Raw genomic sequence first — 23,164 nt, forward strand, 5'->3', positions numbered from 1 at the left:
CACAAAAACACTGTTAAAGGATAAAGATAGAAATAGTAGGCTAAAATAAAATTCACAATGTAGGCTAGTAGGCCAACATCAAAAGACATAAGATAAGACACTTAAAGCTTTGTCAGCGGGAGTAAACGTTATTTCTGTGTTGATACATCGATGTGTATAGTTATAGGTTTCAGCACCATGGACAGCGTTGCCTTGTCTCTTAAACCAGTGGTTCTCAACTTTTTCATATCAAGGACCTCCAAAATGATATGTATTTGGCTGCGGACCCCCATCTTAGAAATATTTTGTGCCAGGGATTTTTCTAAAATAGCAGATCTACAAGCTCATAGCAGGGCCGCGCTATGAGCTTGTAGATCTGCTATTTTTAGGCAAAGTATAAAATATGGTTAAAGTGGTTAAAATGATTGTGACGCTATATTAACAGATCCCCCCCCCTCGCCCAGGGCCCCCTGGGGGCCCCCAGACCCCACTTTGAGAATCAATGTCTTAAGCTACACTCATGCCTTGAAGTTGATCAATTTCAGTGCGAGACTATTTAAACTCTAAACACGAACGATAGTATCCCAATTAATAGGATTATAGACTGAATATATTGCTCATATTATTACCGTTTGACATCTGAGTGTTGCTACTTAACGATAGCTTTTGATGTATAAACTGGAACACTGTTTTAAAGACAGGAATGCAGCCTGCAAATGCGCTCCAATTAAAGGGTCGTCTTAATTGATGTGGCCAACTGAATCTTAACAAAATATAGATATATTCACGATTTAAAAACAAATAGCAGATCTACAAGCTCATGGTGTATTTATGAGCCAAAGTATAAAATAATGGTTAAAAGTGGTTAAAATCTCATGTTTTTTTGTTTGTTTTTTTACAAAAATGCATCTAAATTGTTACCCATGCCAGCTAAACCACAAATCCCATAGAGATCTATATACGTACCTTCACCAGGCAGTGATCAGGACAAAGCATAGCTGTGAGTATCCTAGTCTCATCTGAAGAACACAGACTGAAAACACTGGGCTTCTTCCCCTCCCAGACAGTGATGATCATATGGTGCCCCCTTCCTTCTCCTCTTCATCACTGCGTTTTGAAAGCAGGTCACAGCGACTGCAGTGCTCCAAGGAAACTGGATCCACAAACGGCGACGGTCATTTCTAATCCTATAAATAAACACAAACAAAGATTCGTCGTTATTTTAAGCACACCACAAGAGCGCAATTTTTACGAATAAATGTCGGCTATTATAGTAGCTATTTCGGGGAGTTGTGAAAAGCAAAAAATATAAAAATAAGAAAAAGCTGCCACATAAAACCAAATGCAGGGAAGGGGTGGTATATATACTGGAAATTAAAACTCTATGGGGAACCATTAAAACTTCGAATCTCAAACATTAGTCATACTGGGAGTCTACATAGCCCTGTTTCCAAAACAGTGGTTCAGGACCCATTTGTGGGTCGCAGGTACATTTTGTGGGATCGTGAGTAAATATCCCCTTTATTTTTTTAATTTCCAATATTTTGTTTTTAATTATAAAAAAAAACACAATAAAAGAAATTCACCCCCAAAAATCTAACATTTTCATGAATCATAAACTAATTCAAACTAATTTCAAAATAAGTATACCAAAAATCGAAGAAGTTCCACAAAAACAAATGTTTAAGAAGTAGTGAAAATAGCCGATATGATATACAAGCTATTTTCACTAGTTTGGGTCATGGAGAGACATCAAATTTCTCTTTTTGGGTCTCGAGCAAAAAAGTTTGGAAACCACTGCGTCACATGATTTGATGCAGGTGCAAGTCAACGCTGGGGCGTCAATAGATTGAGATAACTTTGCTGCCATCTAGTGCACCCCACCGGTACTGCAGATCACCGTCTCCAAACCTCTGCTCTGACCTCACTTCCTGTGTTTAAAAATGGTGGACAGCAACGTTGAACATTTGTATACATAACAGTAAACTCATTAATGCTGCAATTAAGAATGAATTCCTGCGATTCCTAAGTAGAGGATAGTTCGATATTGTGATCGGAGCCGATGCGTTTGTGTGAGAGCGACTAAAAAGTAAACGTTTCTGCATTTTCTTCTTGTTTGTAAATTGAAGAGGGCAGGCATTACATATCAGAGCATCAGTCTATGTTATAACATGTGTATTAATGTAATATACTAGTGTACTTGTCTTGTTATACTATCAAATTTGCAGAGCAAGAGAAGATAATGTTACGTTTTGTTAAACAAACATTGATTGATTGATTGATTTAATACTTTATTAACAGTTTGCAAATAATGCACAGAGGTACAGTTCCATACAATAAGGATGCTAAAAGGATTAAAACTCAAGAAAGCACTATGGCATGTTTCCATTGGGGTCCTGTGTATTCTATTCATTGAATTTGCGGTCTGATTGACTCGTGAAGTGTATTCTCACTGTTAACTGTTATTTTTGTATGAGTAAACTTGATAGCTATAGTATGAATGCTTTTCAATCCACCATCATCATCCGTCCACAATACAACCTCCACAGTCCACACACATTCGTACAACAGCGGCTTATTGATAGTCAACCTGAGAAAAGGACGAATACTGTAGATTACTTCATTCATGAAATATATAACTAAGAATTATGTGGTGGCTGTCAATTTTACATTTCTTTTCTTGTAGCATTTCATCATGAGTAGTCGGAGAAAGAGGGCTCCGCCGGTAAGGGTGGATGAAGAGGCCAAAAAGAGGATGAACTGGAACATGCTGGAGGACAGGAAGAGGGAAGAAATTGAGGGAGGTGAACAGATTCCCACCTGCTCCCTTCTCCTTGCTGACCCTACTCCCGTCCACTCAACTGGCGAGGAGGACACAGAGGCGAGCTGTTCCATCCCTGCAACTTTTTCAGAACAAGGCGAGGAGCTCCCGAGCACATCACTGGATGCACCCTCCTTCTCAGCACTCCTGGCACTCTCCGTGGTGCCTGTTTCTAACTTGGATCACCTCTGGAAGGCACTGATTGGGGAGTTCAGCATCCGGCCTGCCTGGGTCCCCTCTGACTGTGAACAGAGGGCTTTCACCCTCCACCAGATGGGAGAACAGCTATGCCTCACGTTCACCAGCCAAGAGGAACAGAGCTCTGAAGCAAAATCTGTAGATGAGACGTGCACAGCAGAGTGTAGCCTCAGTAGAATCCTGGTGGAGGACCTAGACTGGTTACAGAAGAGGAGGGTTGTACAGTTGTGCCACCAGGCAAAAGAAGACTCTGTCAAGGCATGTATGATAGAGAATATCATGTACAATGCTGCTTTTGACTTCTAACCATGATGTCATGCAAGGTTTTCTTGACAATGGATGCTGGTTTAAGTTTCCAATAGTTTGTATGTCTTTGTTTAGTTAGTTGACTACTGACTCTGGTTGTGACCAGTTTTACTAACAATGGGATGCTTTAGTGAACCCGGTCACATCGTTTCATTCTTTAAATTCTGATTTGCTACTTCATGTTGCAACTTGCAGGTGGGGATATACCTGCTGGAACCTGGACTCGGAAAACCAGAGTTCCTAAGTGAAGGAAACGCTCGGCTAAAGAAGGCAAACCAAGTGATGCAGAAGTTAATGGAGTATTTCTATGACTTCATTATTCCAGGTAAGTGTCTTGACTCTTGACCAATTCACCCATTTAAATACAGTACTATGTTAACGACATCATTAATTTCCCCTTTTGCCTTTTGAGGCCCCCCTTAATGCCATTGTGATCTCCTCAGTGTTCATACCTGTATCTTTATGTAGCAGGTTGATACTTAAAATATTTAAATAAACTTGCGTTGGATAAACACAAGATAAAAATAAAACCTGCATTCTTTTCTGCTGCATTGTTTCCCTGTAGAGGTAGTAGAGAGTGAGGAAGAGGAGTGTGACACCGATCTTGAGAGGCAGAATGTTGAGGAGCTCTACGATTATGTAAGACACCTGCGTCAGCGAGACTTTCAGGAGGTGACTTATGACGTCCAGCACAAGGCTCTGATACCAGTTCTCAGGCCCTATCAGAGCCAGGCTGTGAACTGGATGCTAAGGAGAGAAAAATACAAGAGCACTTCCCCTAAAGGTGTGTTTCTCCTGATCCCTAAGCCCTATATACTTTTTTGTATGACGAATAGTGAAAATAGCCAATCTATGAGCTTGTGGATCTTTTTGAAAAATGTTGAGAACCAGGGACATTGTAATTACTGTATGTGGTTGCACTATCCGGTCAGCTACTAACACACCCCGGAGATAATCACTTTACCTTTTCAGATACATTGTATGCAGAAGGTAAAAAGTGTCAACAGCAGAGACCTTTAAGCTGACTAAATGTATAATGCACAATTACTGTAGTTGAATAACAAACATTTCATTTACAGAGCAATCATTGCATTTCTTATGGCGTGAGTTGATCACCTTATGTGGAAAGAAGCTGTTCTACAACCCATTTACTGGCTGGTAAGACCTCTAGTGTATTTCACCTTGTTCAGATGTATTTTGTGACTGCTTGTTTATCTTTATTTATTTTGTTTGTATCCACTGTATATTTCTTTTTTTCTCACTTCCAGATTCCATGAAACATTTTTTAATAGTAATTTATTGTACATTGTCATAATAGTGGAAGTACTGTATATTTGTACTTACTGTGCTGATGTGTCTTTCAGCCTGATACGGGAGTATCCCCTAGCAGGTGTGGAGTGGCCTGGGGGGATCCTGGCTGATGAGATGGGACTCGGAAAGACGGTGGAAGTGCTGGCACTCATCCTGTTTAATACTCGCCAGGGCCTGGAGCAGGAGACCCTCACCTTACCTGAGGTGAGAACCTAAGAAATGTCAAGAAGTGGCCTTGAAATCTGGGTTGACAAATCAGTAGAGCTCTTTCTTCACTCAGAAATTTAAGGCAAGGTGCCAGGTAGATAATGTGTTTGTTTTTATTGATCTCTCTCCCTCTCTTCCCCTTGCCCCCCCCATCTTCTTCTTCCCTTACTCTTTTGGAAATAACAAAAACGATGGAGCTTGCACAAAAACTAATTTCACCCACTGTTTTACACCCGTAAACTTGTGATGTGAGCATAAAGTTGATTCTGATTCTGATTTCTTGAGCAATCCAGGCTGCTTCAGTAGAACTAATTAGTTAGTGGCCAACAGCAATAGACTTTTATGAGAAGCCAAGTGTGAATATGTGCAAATGTATGCTTGTTAAGCGGGAAAAGACCACTGAATCAGTTGAAATGTAAAAAATACATTTACTCTTTTGATATTTGCTCAGAAACATTGATTTATTGATGAACTAATACATTTGTTTGCCTCTCATTGTTTCACAGGGACAATCTGTGAATTATTTTATACCCCCTCCATTGGAAAAAGATGAATTTATCCACTGCAGGTCAGAAGCTCAGCCTAAAGTGAAGATTTCTTATCCTAGTAAGTCACTTATTTTGGTCAATATAGTTTACTTTCCTTTTATTAGTTGTTTAGAACTAGCTTTTAAAGCACTGCCTGTTGTCTGGTAAACTTCCACATAACAGTTTTATAACTCTTTATTGTAGCTGTACGTGTTATGCTGCTCACTGCAATAAAGGAGATGAGAACAGGGAAAGGAGCCTCTGTGAACGCCATCTTTACCTACATCCGAACCACTTACCACTATGACCTCCTAAAGAACCGCAACCACATCAGGAAGACCCTGGCAAAGCTGATAGATGAAGGTGTAGTGGATCGTGTTAAAGGTCGCGGTTTAGCAGGCTCATTCAAGCTAGGAAAGAACTACAAAGAAACAAAGAAGATGTTGGCAGGGGCAGCCAAGTCGGTAAGAATAGAAACCTTTTGGTAGATGGATGTGTTTTGCTGTAAATGTTACTTTCTTGCTGCATCTAAAGGGAATGTTGTGTCATGTTTTGTTTTTGTGTCAGAACTCCAAAAACAAAGCAAGCTCGCCCAGGAGGACGTCACTGAGAAAAGTAAAGGAGAATATGGATGTGGTGTCACAGACTGCAGAAAACCCGCAGAGCTCCCCTGTCTCTGAACGCCCTGTAGATGAGGAAATCAGCAAGATGTGTGACCAGGATAGGACATTTGAAGAGAGAGCAGATCAAACAGATGACTGTTTGTGTCTGGACACATCCCAGGATGCTTCCCCTGTTTATACAACAGACCCTGCAGGTGAAGACGTCAAACAGACTTCAAAGGCATCGCAGGATATAACCGAATCAGAAACCGCTGATACAAAGACAACGGATGACCTATCCGAGGAAAAGGGAGACGTTGCGCTCTTGGACGCGGGAGAGGAGACGTCACCCCCCACCCGGTCATCCGTGGTCCCCTTCAACACCCCAGACTACCGCTTTGAGTGCATCTGTGGTGAGCTGGGCATTATCGACTGCAAGGCCCGCGTCCAGTGTATGAACTGTCAGCTATGGCAGCATGCCGACTGCGTCAACTACAAAGAGGAGAGCTTGGAAACCACTCCTTTTTACTGCCCCCATTGCCTGGTTGCCATGAAGCCTGTTTCCACGGGTGCCACTCTCATCATTTCTCCCAGCTCCATCTGCCACCAGTGGGTGGAGGAGATCAACAGACACATCAGCTCCTCCTCACTTCGAGTGCTAGTAAGTAGCTTGATTTGTAGATGTCAATAATTTAGTTTAGTTTTTGTGTTTTTATTAGTGATTATAAAGACCTATAGTTCCTCACTAGTCAGTTGTTTGTTCATTATTCATAAAGACTCCCTGGTGCTGCCCTCTGGAGCTCACATGCCCACTTACTGTACACGTTTGCCTTAATTTTATTTATTTTATTTTTATGCAAAGTATTTGTGCCCTTTGACTCTTTGCAAATTGCCGTATGTTTTTTTTTATTGAAAGTTCATCATAAATCCATTTACCTGACTTGTCTCAGGTTTACCAAGGTGTGAAGAAGCATGGTTTCATCCAGCCTCACATGCTGGCTGAGCAGGATGTGGTCATCACCACCTATGATGTGCTTCGCTCGGAGCTCAACTATGTCGACATCCCACACTGCAACAGTGAGGATGGACGCCGCTTCCGCAACCAGAAGCGCTACATGGCGGTGCCGAGCCCCCTGGTGGCCGTGGAGTGGTGGCGCATCTGTCTGGATGAAGCTCAGATGGTGGAATGCACCACTGCAAAGGTGAGATGGACAGACAGCTGCTGTTCCTGAAAAAGTCAAATTTACACTTTGTTGTAACACCATGTAGATCGCCTCAGCTTTAAAAAAAAAAAAGGAAAAAATTATTTCCAGTTATTTTGGTGATACAAGTATAAATTAGCCATTATTAATGTGTTGCCTGCTGGTCCTGTAAAATTCTTAATTGTCTTAATTTGCGTATATCAATTTCCTGGTCTTAAAAATCTTAATTACAGTTAACATGTACAGTCGTGTTTAGGTCTACAATTCAGCCTCAGAGGTTTTAAAAACCTGTTGTCTTGAAGCACTGAGTCACAGATTTGAAATCCACCAGGTCATACAGAGGTGTATTTTTTCACATTTTTGTTTCATGTTTATTTCCCTGGTGAAATTGGTCTTATATTTCATTGTAACTGCTATTAAAATGGTCTAAAATGTATAAAATGTAACTTGGCCAGAACATCCAGTCACCCTGACACATCCAACAGATTTTTGCACTTCTCATTTTCTTTCTTTCAGTAAGTTTATGCTCTTTTTCTTGCCCCCCCCCCCCCCTTAATCAGGCAGCAGAAATGGCTCTGCGCCTGGCATCTGTTAATCGATGGTGTGTCAGTGGTACTCCAGTCCAGAGAGGATTGGAAGGTGAGTAGTATATCAAAATGTAATCTCTAATGAGGCTGGACTTATGCTTTATATAAGTGTTGTTGCAATTGTTGTTTAGACAATAAGATTTCCATGTGAATACGTAAACTGACAAGAAAGAAGAATTGCATATTTGCATTGCAAATCTTTCTTACTGTATACGTTAAATGGTGCATTTATATAACGCCTTTATCCAAAGCGCTTTACATACACACATTCACACACCGACGGAAGACAAAAGAAACCATGTAATTAGGCACCAACCTGCTCATCGGGAGCCGTTTAGAGGTTCAGTGTCTTGCTCAAGGACACTTCGACACTAACCCAGGGGGAGTCGGGATCAAACCGGGAACCTTCCGATTCTCAAGTGGCCGCTCTACCTCCTAAGCCACTGCCGCCCGAGTCATAAGTGAATATTACCCCTAAACTTTACTGCTGACATCAATGCAAACATAATCCTGTAGTCTCCAGTTTTGGACAAAAAAACTAGTTCTCTTATGAAGCCTTTTATGAAGATGGATGACAATTATAGTTCTGAAATGTTCCTCCCTAAACTGATTTTGTTTTGCTTTACGTAGACCTTTATGGCCTTGTGTTGTTCCTGGGGGTTGATCCATACTGGGTGAAACACTGGTGGGACCAGCTGCTGTACCGTCCTTATCGCCGTGGAGACACAGAGCCTCTGTACAACCTGATTGGTCAGTTGCTTTGGCGATCGGCAAAAAAAGATGTCATTGATCAGGTAGGTTGTAAAAATACATTGCGCAATTTAATGTGCCATTATATTATACAAATCTTTGATGGATACTGGTTAGCTAATGTGACAGAAGAAAATACATGTTTATTGTGTCCATCTAAAGCGTCCTGATGTTGCGTGATTATTTGCTAACACATATATTTGCTGTTAAAAAACGACATCACTTTTTTTTGTATGTTACACCATTCTTAAGTTTTCTGTTTTCTGAATTGAGCTACACAGCGGCCATTTTGCTTTCCTTATACATACAACGTAAGAGCAAAATGTGCCGCTGTGTCAATATGTTCATTAGAGTTGTGCATTTGCTTTTTTGTGTTTTTTTTTCTTGAGGTGTGGGAGATGTTTGTTAAAGATTTTATCTCTCCTGGTCAAGTTTGTAATTTTTGTAAATCTTTTCTCTTAACATTTTATCACTCCTCAGTTCTTGCATTCCATTTGTGTGCAAATACACTAAACTAAATCAAACCTTCCTTACTCTATGTTGTTGTTCTTTCCCAGATCCAGATCCCCCCTCAGACAGAGGAGGTGCACTGGCTGCACTTCTCCCCTGTGGAGGGCCACTTCTACCACCGCCAGCATGAGGTCTGCTCTCAGGATGCACTGGTCAAGCTCAGGAAGATCTCTGACTGGAGCTTGAAGCTGGGCAGCCTGGACCGACGTACCGTCAGCACCATCCTGTACCCGCTCCTGAGACTCCGCCAGGCCTGCTGCCACCCACAGGCTGTCAGGGGGGAGTTCCTACCTCTGCAGAAAAGGTAGATGCTGTACACAGCCGAGTGACTGTCCTATATACCAGTGGTTCTCAAAGTGGGGTCCAGTTACCCTTAAGGTTACTTGGGTGGGGTCCCCTTACAGGTCTGTTACCCTCAGAGTTATGGGGTTTGTTGAAATTCAATAGTTTGAGAACCATTGCTAATTTCCTACAGTATAAACATTACTGTAGGTGAAACTCGTCAAGTTGTCCATCCTGCTAAAGTGTCTTATCTGCTCACTTCATGTAAGTCATTCTGAACATTTATATAAATTAAACTAAAGTAAATTCAATTCAATATTTTCACTTTTTATGTTTATGTTGGATCACAGCTGTGTCGGATAATTAACAATTATACCTAGTCTGAATAGAGTATCACAGGATTATCAACAATAATAGATCACAAAAGCCTGTGGCAAATAACCCCCCTTATGTCAAAAAGGGGGGTAAAATCTTACTCACTCTCTCTTTCCCATGTAATTTGAGCTGGATGGGTTGCTAAGTGGGTTTTGTCTGTGTCCTTTACCCCCTCAGCACCATGACGATGGAAGAACTCCTGAAGTCCTTGCAGAAGAAATGTCGAGTAGAGTGCGAAGAAGCCCACAGACAATTAGTGTGCGCTCTCAATGGCCTGGCCGGAATCCACATTATCAGAGGTATGAAACCCCCCTTGCTTTCTCTAAATAGTGTACCGCCCCACTTGGTGTTTCCCATGGGAAATGGGAAACACAGAATGCATGATCTCATCAACGTATCGTACCCCCCCCCACCTGCTTTTAGTGCCCTTTTCACTCCGTTTACATGTTTTGTTGCTGAGTGGTACTGGGCTGTTTGTATAGAGGAGATCTCAATAGGTTTATATGTGTAAAGTCATTGAATGTTGCTAATGACGTTTATTGACCTTTGACACCTGCAGATGAGTTTGCAGAGGCGGTGGAGATGTACAGAGAAGTGCTCCGCTCATCAGAGGAACACAAAGGCAGGCTGAAAACGGATTCCTTGCAGGTATCCCCGTTATGTGTTTTCTGTCCTCCTTTTTTTTTCAATCTCTGATAATCATTTGAGTTTCATTCTGTCATTAGTTTTTTATTTATTTTATTTAGATAGACAATTCTTTTTAACCCCCTTTTTAGGTCGTTAGTCCCGAGTTGGTGTTGGCCAGACCGCACTCTCGCACATCACATAGCAGTCGTTGTGCTAATGAATTCCTCCCCACACACGTGTTGTCACCGCTGTTGTATCCTACTGACTCACCTGTTGGTGAGGAGCCCCCACCGGGAGGACGTAGGGCCTTCGTCCTACTCCTCCCGCCCAACACTCCCTGTGTATGTGCAATGACCAGTATCGCCCTCCCCGCCAGGCTTCCCTCCGCGAACATGGGCCAATTGTGTTCGCATAGATGCCAGACAAAGCCGGATGCACCACGGTGGATTAGAATCCACAAGCTCCGTGGAGGTGGGCAGGGACTTTACCACTGCGCCACTCTTTCATTTGGAAAAAATATTTTTTATAAGACAATGGCGTGGAATGACACTTTTTAAAGGATATTGGGTGGTTTGCAAGACAACATTTATTTTGTACAGGTTGAAGTATGCTTTTTTGTTTGTTGTTGTTTTTTTTTACCATATAATATATACGTAAATATCTTACAAACCTGTTTAAGTACATATCATATGAACTTGTAAGTTATGTAAATGAATCTACGCAGTAAACTGATCAATCGAGTGTTAACAAATGGACCCGTGCTTTACAGGTCCATTCGGTTCCATCTGTACACTCTTCAGAGTTGAATGACCACTGAGGATTTTACTGTGTGTTTGACCTGACATGGTTCTGTCATTGCTGTCTTTGTTAAACAGAGGCTACATGCCACCCACAATTTGACCGAACTGCTGAATGCAAAGCACCCTGGGATACCTCCTACTCTGAGAGATGACCGGCTGAGTGAGGAGGTGATGTCTTTGATCAGTCAAAGCCTATATTATTTGTAGGTCATTTTATCCAATGACATAACATACCACATCTTACTTTTTAGCACAAGTGCATACATTTTAAACACAGATGGCCTAATTTGTTTGTGTGTACGTGTGAATATGTTTCACATTTTGTGAAGGGTCTGCTGTCCCTCCATATTTGACGTCATCATCATGACGTCAGGGATCCACAGGGAACCCACACCATTATTAGACTCCATCTATTTTGTGTTGATAACTAGTTATTTTCAGTGCACGATGTGGTTAGAAGAGCGTATAAATGAGGCTTTATGCTTGAGCCATTGAGCGAAAACCTGGGAATGACCCTTTAGTACCACTCATCCTTACAGTATATCTCTATGTTTTACTACATTTATATATATATATATATATATATATATATATATATATATATATATATATATATATATATATATATATATATATATATATATATATATATATATATATATATATATATATATATGTGTGTATGTGTATATATATATATATATATATATATATATATATATATTCACATCATTACTATATGAATGCCCTCTGTGATCGAATCGTCCATCACTGTATTTTGCAGGCAGAGCAGCTACGGCAGCACTACATGACCAAATACAACTCTGAGGTGGCTGATGCTTACCAGGGTCTCCAACCTGTGCTGCAGAACATCAAAGAGCTCAAACGCAAAGTAATAGAATGCCTTTATATCACCCTTTCGTACAGTTTGTGTCTGCAGTGGCATGCTATTTTCTCTTTAGCCAATCATTATATTTTATACAGTATGGTTTATACTGTTGAGGAATGATGAATACAATAATCAAGCTGTTATTGATATGTTTCCTTCCAAAGCACTCTATAGGAATTTAATTGTTACCTGAAATGTTGAACGTAATGTTTGAAAAATCGATGGTTCCATCAGCAGCCGTGTGACTTTATGAATGAATTACGTAAATACAATATTGTTTACTGTCACATGAGCAGTGGTTTTGTTATAATAGTAAACAGTATAGTGTTAAAATGATCCCATTTCATCTGCCAGGTAAATCTGCGCTCTCCCTGGTGGTTGGACGTTATAGAGAAAGCCATCCGGTCCTCCATAGATGACGATCTGGTTTCCCGCATCCATAACGAACTGACATCAAGCTACAAACAGCAAGCCCACAAGCTCTCCATGGCTGACAAGTAATTAACCACTTGAACACCAGCATCCATATTCTGGGGGGAACGTTAGCCAAAAATAGTGACGCGTTGTGCGCTTGTAGAACGGCTACACCAAAGAGATTTGGTGTTGAAAGAAAAAGCTCTAGCGGGTTTAATTGGTTACGTCTGTTGCATAAAATGAGATTAGAATTTGACATCATCTTCTCTCACAGCTATGACACCATCCTGTACAGAAACTATGCCAATTAAAATACAAAAGTGACATACTGTATGAAAGATAAGAAACTATAAAGTAGTGGTTATGTACTGTATGCAAGCCTGACTGAAAATTAACATTTACTTGTAGTGATTCTTTAATGGGAATTGAGCTAAATGCTCAACCCCACCCTTCTATGAAATGCTCTCCATGAGCTTGGGTTTTTTCTTAATCTGTTTTGATTAAAAAACAATATATATGCATAGATTGAGATACAACGAATTACATAAAAGCAAATAAGCGATAACTAATTCTCCTCTTACAAAAACATTATTTTAAATTGAACATGAACAGTAGTACCAAACAAGGTAATTTTGTGAGGCGCCATTATCCTTGTTCTCAGTCAGTAGTACCTCAAAAACTGCCAAAACTAGTCACTGAACCATTTAAACTCTGAGGGAATAAGAAAATAAAAAACTGAGTGTAGCAATAATCTCTGTACAATAGTGTAAGTAAACAGCAGGGATGGGTTTGAAGCAACACAAAAGACGGGGAGGAAAAGCAATTCTCAAGTGGAAATTATTACCACATTATCTGCAGCATCAGACATTAGTCCTGCAAGCTCTGTGGTCCAAATAAAGCAGCAGCCTGTTAGGCCAGGCAAACTGTGGCAATATGCTGTTGGAGAGCTGATAAAACCAGGGATGGGCTTTCTGTCCAAGTGTAATGCTGTGGTGTCTAAAAACTGTCGCACACCTCTGAGACTTTGCTGCTGAGCTAGTTTACCATTGCATCCTCTGGCTGGGTCGTAGTCCTGTCGGTACTCATCTCTTACTCGTCCACCAGACTTGCCACGGCTATACTGCCGTCCCTCAATAAATCCGGCATCCCAGTCTGTTCGATTGATGTGGTCATCCAGCCTTGTGCCGTTAATAAACCGCATGGAATGTTCTGCATTTGCACACATGTAGTATTCAACGAATCAGAGCCTTCTTCTTGACCTTATCCAGGCCAATGACGATACATTCTACATCCCCACTTCTGGCAAATAGCTTATAAACCTGTTCCTCAGTGGTAGGACAAGTTCCCTACATACATTGTTACTCTGCTTCTCAGCTTCTCTCTTCATACCGGCTACCCTTAAAATGCTGGTCTCTGTATTGGCTTATATCAACACGCAGTACAAGTCACTGTGCAGGGCATTTCTTTAACAGACATTGTTAATACATTGCTGTTTTTGTGTTATTTTCTGTGTTATCTGTGTCCCTTGGTAGCGCCTTTGTTTTATTCTATTGTTGCAGTCATGTAGAACTTTGAGAACAATGAAAAGCTTATTATAGGTGAAATCATTATAATAAGTCCAAACAAAGATGGCCAATAGGTTGGGGTTGTCTGATCTTTTTTGTACACTATAGGTTCCGTGATGGGCGCGGCCTGCAGTTTTTACTCACCACTCAAATGGGGGATCTGATGAAGTCCCAGAAGACTGTGCAGGATGCAGTGAAGAAGCTTGAAGGACCTTCCTCAAAACAAGTCATTGAGGAGGCCACCATTTGTCACCTGAGGCCTGTGCGTCTGCCACTCAACAAGTATGACAGACATATTTTGGAACTCAATGTGCTCCTTGTTTAGTTAGTACTATTTTGCGTAAAGATTTAGTCATTAACTTTGAGCTCAAATTGCAAATTTGAATCTTTTTTGCTGGTGTAATTTAGATCTGATGCTTTGTTCCTGCCAATTTCATAGTTAATGTTTCAACTTGACTCACAATGTTTGTTCTCGCTCTTTTTTTTTTACACATTTTAGTTGTGTTTTCTGCAAAGCAGATGAGCTTTTCACAGACTACGAATCCAAGCTGTTTTCTCACACGTAAGTTGAGAAATACCATCTGAATCACAAAAACATTCACCATAGATATCATAGTGAATATCAAATATCTTTCTCTCCCATTGGTTCTGGTTTCAAAATGTCTTTGCAAATGTGTTATAAGTCACCTTATTTCACGTTGGCTCTTTGCACATTTTGTAACTAACCTGCTGTTGCATTGCTCAGCAACTATTTCTCATTATTGCTATTCCTACTTGAATTCTATCTTTATATACTGTAGTATACAGTAGATGTATATGGTCTTGTGCTGCTTGTGAGTGTTACAATTCATGCTACTGTGACATCACAATAAATACCCCAGGCATAAATAAAGAACTCTGTATCTCTGTCTCTCTTCCAGGGTTAAAGGTCAAACAGCCATCTTTGAGGAGATGATTGAGGACGAGGAGGGGCTGGTGGATGACCGTCTCCCAACCACCAGCCGTGGTCTGTGGGCGGCCAGCGAGACTGAGCGGACCCTGAAGGCCATCTTGTCTTTTGCTAAAGCGAAACGCATGGACCACGACCTGGTGGAGGAGGGCAACACTTTCTTGGAGCTGTTTGAGAACTGGAAGAAAGAGTACAAGGTATCATAAGCACTTAACAAATGATTATTCTTAGTCCGTATTGTTCAGCCTTTTTTCTTTATATGAATAGTACAGTGAGACAGGAAAGCAGGAGCAGAGAGGAGGGATGACAATTAGTGCAGGTTTCCAGCAAGAATTGAGCTTGGGAGGAGCTATGTGGTCGATGCTGGTTAGCTACCAGTGCTTCCATTTGGTTATTTTATGATAGAACAGTGGAGAGATTATATGTGGTTACACTGTCAGCACACATGCCAATGAAATGCCAATGACACACTCTTCATGCACACCCACTCCAGTGAGCCCATAAACAGTCCAACAAATCGGAAATCAGGGATTACAACAAATCTTTGTAACCCCCCCCCCCCACACACACACACACACACACACACACACACACACACACACACACACACACACACACACACACACACACACACACACACACACACACAGAGACACACTCACACACATTAATTGATTAAAATGAATTTGATCAGTGAAATCAATAAGGGATTGCAGCTTCATCATGTTTCTTTGGCTAGTCTATCACATTGAAAGATCAGATATTAGTGCACTCAGTGCAAATATATTGTATGCTCCTGGAAATTGATTGTTTCCAGCTTAGAAGGAACTCTTATGTCCCTTCTCAGGTGCTACATGAATACTGGATGGTGCTACGGAACCACGTGTCGGCTATAGATGAGCTGGGAATGGCTACAGAGCGGCTACGTGTCCGCCTACCTGATGAGCCCAAACCCAAAGTGCTGCACATCATAGAGCCTCATGAAGTGAGCAAGAGATTTGAAATGTTATGTTGACTATTCTATCGATATACATGCTCTATATATTATATGTATATGTCTTAAGTTGACATATTTAGTTTCCCATGTTGAATAGCTTCTTTTGGATAAAATGTCTCCCATGTCTAGACCACGAACCTGTGGTTTATGGTCCAAACCTACGTCATGGGACAGTTCTGAATGCTTTGAAAATGTGGCAATAGTAAAGCTCTAGCCAGATGAATGGTGGTGGTGGGTGAGGTGACAAACTGTGAATCACTGCCTAATTAAGTGCTAATGCCAAACCACTTGAGAACCAGTCTGGACTTCATTATGTTAATCAAGGAATTACAGGGTTACACTGACCTCATATTTAGAACAGGCACTGTCCATTTCTTGCACATTGTTTTTAAAAAACATGTTTTTTTCCACACGTCTTATTCCATTGTATTTGTGTCCTCTTTTCTTTGATGGTTCTACTTTCAGGTTGAGCAGAACAGAGTGAAGCTCTTAAACGACCAGGCAGTGGCAAAGTCTCAACTCCAGAAGAAGCTTGGCCAGTTTCTTTATCTCACAAATCTTGAGAAGGTAACGTCAGTTAATTTTCAGGTCCCCATATACAGTATGGGCATGTCAGCACTCAAACAACTGGACAAAACAACAGTGTGGCAGACAACGGTACAAAGTCTAAATATACAGTTTTTTAACAATCCTTTTGTCAGAGTACTCGTACCCGTTGTTAGAGTACCCAGTGCGGTACCCGTTAGGTTATACTACAATCAATAGTTTATTTATTCATAAATGGGCACCAGTCTACTCTGAAACAATGCAAGTCTGGAACAACGCAAATTGGGAATGCATGTCACCCGTTGCAATACCCCGTTGTTTTTGTTCTACTACTTGTTGTAGTATACAGTATATACTAAATACTGTATACTAATCTTAGCAGTGGCATTGCAGTGTGTTAGTTTTATTAACAAACATTGTGGAAAACCAAGCGAACTGCTAAGCTACTGTTCACTTATTGGCCCAAGTAATCATTATTAATCAAGGCAATTGCATTGTTCTTTTTAATTTTTTTATTATTATTATGTTTTTAGAGGCCAGAAAGTGACGCTCTACTTTTAAAACAGAAGCTAACAGAAGTCCTTATCATTGGAATAAACATGTCATTTCCTGCCAAGAAATGTCTTTAAAAAATCTGACCATTTCAAGAATTGCTCAAATGTTATTTCATTCATTCATTCATTAATGAATCCATTGATGATGATGATGATGATGATTATTAGGGGAAGACAAGTGCTTTGTGATTACTGCACTACCTTATGACCAATTATTCTGTCTGTACAGAGTATGTTCTTGTTGTTTAATCATTCAACTTTAATGTGTGATATGACTTTGTTAAAAAATAGCACAACAAAATCACTATCTGTATGCCTCAAACATACATAATGAAGGTCATAACACCAAAATGTTGAACATATTTTGAATAGTTTTAATTGCAATTAAGAGCTTGCCTACAGCAAGTTTTTTCACACTGAAAATACAGGTAAAATTCTCTTGTTTTAGTCCCAGGACAAAGCCACTGGAGGACAGAACCCAGAACCGTGTCCCATCTGTGCTCGCCCTCTGGGACAAGGGGTGAGTAAGCACTATTTATGTACATGAAGAGCTTGACTGACACATTTAAAAAAGTGATTCTTTGAATTGATGCAAATTTTAAGATCAACTAATGTTAATGTATTTTGTAAAATAGTTAACAGATTATTGACCTACCCTTTTCTAAGTTACTCAAACATTTAATATTTTTTAATGAAATGAACTGCAAACATTATACCGTTCTGCAAATTCAATGCTGCTTTATTTGTTGATGGATGCTTAAAATCACCAACAGGTCATCACGGTTTACCCACCCTTTAATTCATCTTTACATCATCATTTATAGTGATGAGTAATGTTTATTTAAAAAGAACAGAACTCCTGCCAGTCAGTCAGGAACAAAAGTGACAGGCAATTGAAGGATGGAGGGAGTAGACGTCATTCCTCTCTGTAAAACTGACTTGGGCAGTCAGTGGGAACTGAGCGTACTTTGAGAACTGAACTAGAAAAAGTGCTCCTCGGTGCACAGGTCTCCGCCAGGTCAGGTAGGTTATTGTGGCCTCCTGGTGGCGCTATAATAAGCCAATGTGAAAAGAGGCGCCATTGCTTCTTAGGCCTTGCACGGCAATCGGACACTGCATTCATGATTTGAGGCATTTTGTTCCAAATATGTGTTTTGCTAAATTAGACCTGCTGGTGGCGCTATAACAGGCCATTGTGAAAAGGGTGGCATTTCTTCCTCGGCGTAGTGGGAATGTGTGTGCAACATTTCACCGAAATCGCACGTTGCGTTCATGATTTGAGGCATTTTGTTGAAACAGACCTATCCAGCAAACTTTGGAAGCCAATGTTAGCCAATTAGGATGGATTATGAAATATCTGACACTTCCATCTTGATCACATGAATAGAAATACTGTGTACTGATTTGCGTGATTTTTGGATAGAATCTGAAGGAGTAATAGCAAAAAAATAGTTTTACAAAAGTCAGCCTCCTGGTAGCGCTCTAAAAGGCAGATGTGAAAAATGCATGGCAAAGGTTTTTCCTTGGCCTCTAGGGAGAGTGTGTGCAAAGTTTCACGCAGATCGGTGCAGTTATAGGTAAAAACACAAATCAGCCTGTTATAGCGCCACCATGAGGCTGATTTGAACATTTTCAAGTGACATGGATTTGAATGGAGGAGGTGGTTATTAGGTGATTAAGCCAATCACCAACAACAGTGGCCATTGTTTTCACCAGAGGGAAGATGAACAACTTACAATAAAGACAAATTATCCAACGACCCAGACAGATGGAACAGCAAGAGACAGTATACATCAAACAGAACACTTCTTCTGAAGAATAGACCCTTTAAAGGTCAATGTTTACACTCTGAGAAAGTGTTAGCCGCTTAAGCCCTATATACTTAGCAGACTGCACAACAAATAGCTAAAATAGCTGTTCTATTTTTGCTAGTTTGTTGAATTCAAATTCAACTTTTGGAAAAAAAAATCTATCAATGACATGGCCAAAATAGGGACGCCAGGTTGAAATAGTTTAAAAGAACACTGAGGATTTGACTGTGTAGTGGTGGTTTTGAGTCATCATTCTGCCTCTCTTTCTCCAGTGGGCTGTGTTGACGTGCGGCCACTGCTTCTGTAATGAGTGCATCGCCATCATCGTGGAGCAATACAGCGTGGGCTCGAGGCGTCGTGCCATCAAGTGTGCCATCTGTCGGCAGACCACGTCACACGCTGAGATCTCGTATGTGTTCACCGCTCAGTCCTCCAGCCAGGACCAAGACATCCCGGTCAAGGTCAGTCAAGAACGGCACTTTTTTATTATGCTCTTGATCTTGATTGTCAGCTAAGCTTGTAAGTAATGGATAGATGCACAGATCTATAGAGAATAAATCATATAGAAAAATGTAATGTTTAATAACATAAATAATTGTTACATGATTTATAACCGTTCTTATCTTATCTTATCTTCATAAAGTATTACAATTAACAAGTAGCGTTGGTATGAAAGGGCAATTCTGACAATTATATAATATGTAAAATGATGCATTTCACATAACGCTAGCGGCGATTTCCAGTGCCTTTGAGAGTGAGATCGCCACACATACTGTACATGTTCAGTTCACAATGGGAAATGTTATGTCAGATACTCAATGTCCTTCTCACGATAGAATGTTGTTATTGTTTTTTTTTGTTTTTGTTTTTTTAAACATAAATTTAACAACTCACTACTACAACAGTTGCATGCATTATGTTGTTAGCTTGAAAATGAGTTTTATTCTGCGAAAGGAACAGCTGTGCAACAAAGTATAACTTATGTATGACAGTGTTGTGTGCTGCAAATAGCTGATATCTAAGCTCACAGTGCGTTGCATCGCGGCACATTGTGAGCTTGTAGATCAGCTATTTGCAGCATGCAACACCGGCACACAACAAATTATAACTCAAGCTTTAGGATATAAACTCCCTTGCTTGTATCTACTGTATCAGGGAAGCCACTCTACCAAAGTGGAAGCAGTTGTGAGAACTCTGAAGAAGATTCAAGTAACTGACCCCGGCGCCAAGTGCCTCGTCTTCTCCACGGTAACAGTAAAGCCTACTTAAATCTGTTATGGAAGAGATCTTGATGATAACAGGTCCAGATCATTTAAATTATTTGTTGACTGTGTTGTTTTGTTTCTGCAGTGGCAGAGTGTCTTAGACATTATCGCTAAGGCCTTGTTTGACAACAACTTGGAATTCTCACAAATTAACGGGATTCATAAATTCCAGGTTCGTATTTGCTTTCAGATTTCAACTTTTAACACTGTAGAGAGATGGAAAAGACAACTTACGCTCATAGTTAACAAAATATACAATAATATATAGTATTAATGTAGTTAACTGTCAAAAGTGCCTAAAAATAAAATGCTGAAAGACAATAATAATTATATATTTTATTTGTAATGCACTTTAGATATGAAGCAAATCTCAATGTGCTACAGAGTAAAAATATATATTTTTTAAACTATATAAAACTCAAAAGGGGGGGGGGTCTGACTGTACTTCCCAAGAAAGACTTTGGTGTGGACAGTCTTATCAGTCTTATCTTAAATCTAATTTGTGATATTTATTTATGGATAAATGGGATCTACATAGTCAATTGACTATATAAACATGTCCATCACATACCCCACCACTATTTAGTGCATTTAGTGCAGCTGTCAGAAATTCCTCTCACCTCTCCTCTCCTCTCCTTAATAAGGCAGCAGTATTATTCTGCAGTATTTGATGCATCATTAATCTCAATGTCCACAGGAGAATCTGAGCTCATTCAAATACGAGGAGAAGATCAACATTCTGCTCCTTCCACTTCATACGGGTTCCAATGGGCTCAACATCATTGAGGCCACTCACGTGTTACTGGTGGAGCCAATCCTCAACCCAGCCCACGAGCTCCAGGCCATAGGCCGGGTGCACCGCATCGGCCAGACCAAGTAAGAACCAGGAACTGCATTATTTTAACTAATTCACAGCCAGAGTAAATAAATAAATAAATCCCAGACTGCCAGCGAATTTTCGTTTATCTTACCTTTTCAACTAGTCACAGAATATTTATCTCCAGTATGATCGATCCCCTGATCGTTGCTAACCACGAAGGGTTTCTTTGAGCTTCCGCGAAAAAAAGAAAAATGTCAACACAAATGTGAACACATTTGGCAGTGATCACGGGCAGAAAGTCAGCAGAAGATTGTGTCCTTGTTATTGCACTATCAACTGCTACTGGTTGGTCAGGGCACCTGATCAACAGGAAGGGGATCTTGGACAGGGTGTCCTCGAGGGAACTGGGGACGTTAGCGTGAACCTCCTTGTGCGTCACGCTGTCCTGGTGAATCTCCTCACTGTCAGGTGAAAAGAAGCGGCTGGTGAGTCCATGTGTATCGGGTGGGGCATGTGGTTGTCTACACCCTCCCTAAACTAACAGTGGCAGCGTTGACCGGAACCACGGTACACAGCAGGAATTGGCAACGAGTAATTTGGGAGAAAATAGAACGAAAAAGTTGTTTGTTTAGGTGGCAAGGCACTTTCTCTTGGCAGGTTTCCCTAACCCACTTTAGGGGGGCATTTAAACCATTGATAGTGGCGTGCATTTTAGCCTTTTGAAACATGGTAACTAGCCCAGTGCTCTAATTCCCATTTTCTCCACTGCCCTAGACCAACCTTTGTTCACAGATTCCTCATCAAATCCACTATTGAAGAGAGAATGCAGGCAATGCTAAAGACGGCAGAGAAAAGGTAAGATCCACATCAAAGCTAAAATTGTATCTAGTATAGTATCTCTAAAAAGTTAGTTTAAATGCAATAACAGAGGCGAATGAAGCTAAAGAAGTATATTTAAGATATTGTATGGCATTTGAGCATTTGTAAATGCTCTTCCCCGCCAGCCACAGCACCACTGCTATGAAACACTCGGAGGCTGCCGTCCTGACCGTGGCTGACCTCGCCGACCTGTTCACAGAAGACAGCGAGCCTCTGGAGTGAATCCATCCACTGTACGTGTACTCCAAATAAGCAAACAAAGACAGCTCACCTGACAGACAGATAGTGACGATAATACATGTTCTGTATCCTTTTGCACATTCCACTTTTATATACAGTACATGCATTCCAAATTTAAACAATGCACTTCCAAAAGAAGGATTTTGAGCAAACCAGTGTCCACATATTGCAGTTAGTTATTTCTCGAATGTCTTTTAGAATAATAAAACCTCTTTGCAGTAGCCCATGGATATATTTGCTGAAAACGTGTTAGTGTCTAGCTCAATAAGAACTTCAACTCTGAATCCAAGTTTTTGTGGTTGCTTTTACTCAATTGCACTGAATTACTGTTTGTCTTAATCTAATGAATTATGTCAGAAAAACACAACATAATATGATGGAGGAAAACACACCAAATGCTTGGATAACAGAATAAAAGTCTGCCCATGGCGGAGTTTACAAATGTGTTTCGACCTGCTTCTTTTGTTTGACCTTTCTCCCGATTGCAGCCATTATGGTTTATTTCCATGTTGTAAACAGGGAAGCAGGAAGGAAACCATTCACCTTCTCTAACAAGTTAGAGAAGATTACATCTTAGGACTGTGTTCCTCCAGTCGATCCCTTTTATGTCAGTTGTCTGGTGAGACAATACAGCACAGCCCTGTCTTAACAATTCAGCTTGTATCATTTGCAAGACAAGACAAATACGAGATTCTGTTTCTTTCAAAATCATCTTGTAAAATAATCTCATAAATGGAAAACTGTGGAGGCAAAAGATTTGTGTCATTCAAATCATTGTCATCTGTGATATTACTCATGGTTTATTTGGGAATCAATATCCACAGGCTGATAGTAGCTGTAAATACATTATACACTTTCATTTGTTTCCATGGTGTTTACAGATGTTTCGTAATAATGAATTCAAAACTGTTTAATCTTGATGTATTTTATTGTCTCTTCCACCCCCATACACACGTGCACACACACACACACACACACACACACAAACGTGGCGTTTGGCAGTGTCAGTGAACTGCCCTTGACTCATAATGGCCTTCCGTCTGACTGACTGGGATTCCCGCACTAGTAAAGATTTTGCCGTGCCCTTTAAAATCACACAGACAAAAGATGTAGACAACAAAAGGGAACCATCCCCAGTTGTTCCTCTTTGC

At 40.5% G+C, this 23,164-nt stretch overlaps 1 protein-coding gene across 1 annotated transcript; it reads left to right on the forward strand.

Moving 5' to 3' along the window:
* The first annotated feature begins 1,930 nt into the window (after nucleotides 1–1,930).
* shprh (SNF2 histone linker PHD RING helicase) lies at nucleotides 1,931–22,539 on the forward strand. The gene is made up of 30 exons (XM_084044063.1): nucleotides 1,931–2,068; nucleotides 2,666–3,256; nucleotides 3,500–3,629; nucleotides 3,870–4,088; nucleotides 4,384–4,462; nucleotides 4,669–4,819; nucleotides 5,329–5,428; nucleotides 5,554–5,813; nucleotides 5,917–6,612; nucleotides 6,902–7,153; nucleotides 7,714–7,792; nucleotides 8,371–8,534; nucleotides 9,048–9,304; nucleotides 9,835–9,956; nucleotides 10,217–10,305; nucleotides 11,160–11,252; nucleotides 11,869–11,976; nucleotides 12,328–12,470; nucleotides 14,061–14,234; nucleotides 14,452–14,514; nucleotides 14,873–15,098; nucleotides 15,749–15,886; nucleotides 16,364–16,465; nucleotides 17,447–17,518; nucleotides 19,082–19,270; nucleotides 19,965–20,057; nucleotides 20,160–20,246; nucleotides 20,772–20,950; nucleotides 21,669–21,749; nucleotides 21,899–22,539. Exons 2-30 carry the CDS (start codon nucleotides 2,675–2,677, stop codon nucleotides 21,993–21,995), a joined length of 5,025 nt encoding a protein of 1,674 aa, XP_083900189.1. The 5' UTR covers nucleotides 1,931–2,068; nucleotides 2,666–2,674; the 3' UTR covers nucleotides 21,996–22,539.
* Nucleotides 22,540–23,164: the final 625 nt, after the last annotated feature.

The sequence above is a fragment of the Gymnoscopelus microlampas genome (genome assembly GCF_963454915.1).
Source record: "Gymnoscopelus microlampas genome assembly, chromosome: 20".
Taxonomy (NCBI): Eukaryota; Metazoa; Chordata; class Actinopteri; order Myctophiformes; family Myctophidae; genus Gymnoscopelus; species Gymnoscopelus microlampas.